The sequence below is a fragment of the Myotis davidii genome, unplaced genomic scaffold, assembly GCF_000327345.1.
Source record: "Myotis davidii unplaced genomic scaffold, ASM32734v1 scaffold472, whole genome shotgun sequence".
In the NCBI taxonomy this organism is placed as follows: domain Eukaryota; kingdom Metazoa; phylum Chordata; class Mammalia; order Chiroptera; family Vespertilionidae; genus Myotis; species Myotis davidii.
The window spans coordinates 1,087,655-1,091,143 of NW_006283774.1; the positions used below are offsets into that span (position 1 = coordinate 1,087,655).

Below are 3,489 nucleotides of genomic sequence, written 5' to 3' on the forward strand. Positions count from 1 at the left end.
ACGCCTCGCGCAGGCGCCCCTGGCTCAGCCTCTTCGTGTCCTCTTTCCGCTCCTTGTTGGAATGTTAGTGATTTTGTCATCAGTTTCTGTGAGTATTTTGTGTCCCAATATAACTTCTTAAAAACTCGGTGTGCCTAAACTGTGTTCAGTCTCTGTTTTCCTTTTCATTTGTTTAACCTGTTTTTTATATCTGTTCATTGTTAAGTCGATACATCTCTTCTTGTTTTCGTTCGATGTTTTTAACGTTAATTGGTGAGCAGAGATGTGCTGAAGAGCCATAGGTGTCAGGTTAATACGCTTTTATCTGATGGAGAAAGCCCTGTGGGTGCTTGGCCTGTGACGCCGTGTTGGGGCGCGAAGGTCACCTTTCCGGGCCCGGGTGGGTGTTGCTGGGCCGGTCGCCCTCCCGCATGACGTGTAACGTCCGTGTGGGTTCTCCTTCGTGTCCTGGAGAGAAACTTGCCTTCTACTCAGTCAGTCGCCTCGCCTGGCACTTCCTTCCTGGGTGGTTGAAACCACCAGCTTCACCTCTTCTCTTGTTGGAGTCTGTTTCCTTCCCTTCTTCTGGAGTCGGGCTCAGCAGCGTGTGTCGCTAACAGCGGTGCCTGGAGACACAGCCGCTCATTTCCTTCCTCCCTCCCGCCCATGAGGCTGGGAGTGCCCTGGCTCCTGATCCTGGAGTTGGAGTCCCTGTCGTCCTGCTCGGTCAGTAGGGCTAGAGGTCTGTGAATTTTGCTGGTCGTTGGGAAGAACCAGGTTTTTGTTTCATTGATTTTCTCTTTCTGGCTCCTTGGTGCCCGACCTGATCTCCACAATCTCCGCGCTGCTTCTTGAGCAGGCTCAGTTCACTCCCCCTGGCTGGTGCCTGGTGAGGGCTCGGTTACTGTCCTGTGACTGTTCTTACTTGTAATACAGGCGTTGAAGCTACACTTGCCTCAGCGTGGAGATGCTGTGCTGCGCCCAGGCCCGGCACCTGGCCTGTAGCAGTGGGATAACGTGGCTGTGGGAGGCCCGTGGATTTGGGGAGGTCACTGTTTGATTCCTCAGCTGTGGCCCTCGGTCACAGGGGGGCCCCCTGCAGCTCCTCAGGCTGCCCTGCCTGGGGCCGTAGAGGCTCCTGGGGTTGGTGGTCTCACAGCGGCAGGGTGGGTGGCTGGTTCAATGACAGCCGTGCTGGCTGATTGCTCCCCATCCCTCGTCCCTCTGTCCTTCCCCGGCCACCTCGGTCCCTGCAGACCTGACAGCCCTGCTGGGTGACAGAGGGAGGGGGGGGTGCTCCAGCAGCTCAGCTCCCACCTCAGCACTCGCTTTCTCAGTTTGCGTTTTCACCTTCCTCTCTATCAAATGGGTGTTGCTTCCAGGATTTGATGATTTTTTTTAAAAAGATTAACTTAGTGCCCTAACCGGTTTGGCTCAGTGGATAGAGCATCGGCCTGAGGACTGAAGGGTCCCAGGTTCGATTCCGGTCAAGGGCATATACCTTGGTTGCGGGCACATTAGCAGTAGGAGGCGTGCAGGAGGCAGCTGATAGATGTTTCTCTCTCATTGATGTTTCTAACTCTCTATCCCTCTCCCTTCCTCTCTGTAAAAAATCAACAAAATATTTTTTTAAAAAAGAAAAGGAAAAAAGATTAACTTAGTTTTTGCTCTAATTCAGTATAAGTTGAATTAGAGCAAACTACATAGCAGCTATAATTAATTTTTGAATATATATACACACATACATAAACTAGTGGCCTGGTGCATGGATTCGTGCACGTGGAAAAGAAATTAATTAGAAGAAAGATTCGTGTGGTAATTATGTTACTGCAAAAAATTACATGTCAAAATAGTATATATAGTATAGTGTTATAAGATTAAAATACAAAATTAAATTGCCAGTGCGCGTCATATGTACCGGCCGGTTGGTCACGTGTGATTGGCGCCAGTGAACGCTTTACATGTATCGCGCATGTGCGAGTCAATGTTTATTTTTAAATTGCCAGTGCATGTCATATGTACCGGCCGGTTGGTCACGTGTGATTGGCGCCAGTGAACGCTTTACATGTATCGCGCATGTGCGAGTCAATGTTTATTTTTAAATTGCCAGTGCGTGTCATAAGTACTAGTCAGTCAGACAGACAGATGGTCAGTCACTAGGCCTTTTATATATATAGATATATTTCAAATATATTTTATTATTGATTTCAGAGAGGAAGGGAGAGGCAGAGAGAGACAGAATCATCAGTGATGAGAGAGAATCACTGATCGGCTGCCTCCTACACTCCCCACACTGGAGATGGATCCCACAACCCCGGCATGTGGCCTGACTGGGAACCTAACCGTGACCTCCTGGTTCCTAGGTCGATGCTCAACCACTGAGCTGCACTGGCCGGGCAGGAATATAGCTTTGAGCTTCCAAGACCCCAGCATTTGGAGTGGTGGCTTCTCTTCCTGCCTCCTGAGCAGTGGACTCGGACGGCACTGTGTTGGTCCGAGCAGTAACCACGCTTCCCTGTGCTCAGGTTCGGGGCCGGCTACACCGTCCGCGTGTGGGTCTGCGCGGGAGGAAGTCAGCGCGCGCTCTCCGACCGCCTGCAGCTGCGCTTCCCGGGAGCCCGGCTGAAGGTAGCGCCAGGGACCCTGCTGAGTGTCTGTCTGCAGTGAAGGCTCCCCTGGCTGCGCTTGCTCCTTCCGCTTCTGTCTGCGCAGAGCAGGGGCCGCCTCCTGCAGATGTGAGCGGGCGGAGCTGGTGGCGCTGAGAAGGGGGCTCCCTGGGGTCCCCCAAGGAGACTGTAGTCACACCCTGTCCTGGGCACAGCTCCTGGCTGGCTCCCTGGACCCCCGGAAAGATAATGGCCAGCGTTACCTCGGTGCCGGAGGTGGTGACAGGCCAAGGCCTCTGCCTTCTTCCCAGGGCCCCTGGGCCCCCTTAGCCGCTCCCCAGGGACGCAGTGCGGCCACAGCCTCCCCCCGGGACTGGCGGGACCTGCTGCCTCTGAGTCCAGGCCTCGCTCTACCTGCCTACCTTGAGCAGCGGAGCCCCGGGACCCTGGCTCCAGGGGGGCCAGCAGCTCTCCCTGCACTGCCTCCGGGAGGGGCTGCCCTGTCGCGGTCACCCACCGATTCTGCTGTGAAGGAGGAGGTCCCGCCAGGCAGAGCGTGGGCCGCAGACACCCTGTCCAGTCGCTCTAGGGGGCCCGGAGATGGTCGCGCCCGGGGGCTGCAGAGCCGGGGGGGCCAGCGGGGCGCAGCCGGGGTTGCCACGTGTCCTGTGCGCCTCGCGGTAAACTGTCCTCTCCCCACGGGGGACCAGGAGGGACCCTCGCCGGCTGTGCCCGCGTGGGTGGAGCCCAGATGGGTTGTGCTGATGCCTGTGTCAGGGGTCACTCCGTCTGGATTCCAGGGGCAGCGCCTGAACGTGCTGGAGTATCACGTGCCCGCGGGGTGGGCCTGCCTGGCTGACCTGTTCCAGCTGCTGGAGGACAGCAAGGCCGCCGGGAGCATCCG

The 3,489-nt window shown here is 55.8% G+C and overlaps 1 protein-coding gene across 1 annotated transcript in view; it reads left to right on the forward strand.

Moving 5' to 3' along the window:
* ABCA13 (ATP binding cassette subfamily A member 13) overlaps positions 1 to 3,489 on the forward strand; it is a 143,734-nt gene that overhangs the window by 139,267 nt on the left and 978 nt on the right. The window contains 2 exon segments of the mRNA XM_006754021.2: positions 2,505 to 2,607; positions 3,386 to 3,486. Coding sequence (XP_006754084.2) covers positions 2,505 to 2,607; positions 3,386 to 3,486 — 204 coding nt within the window.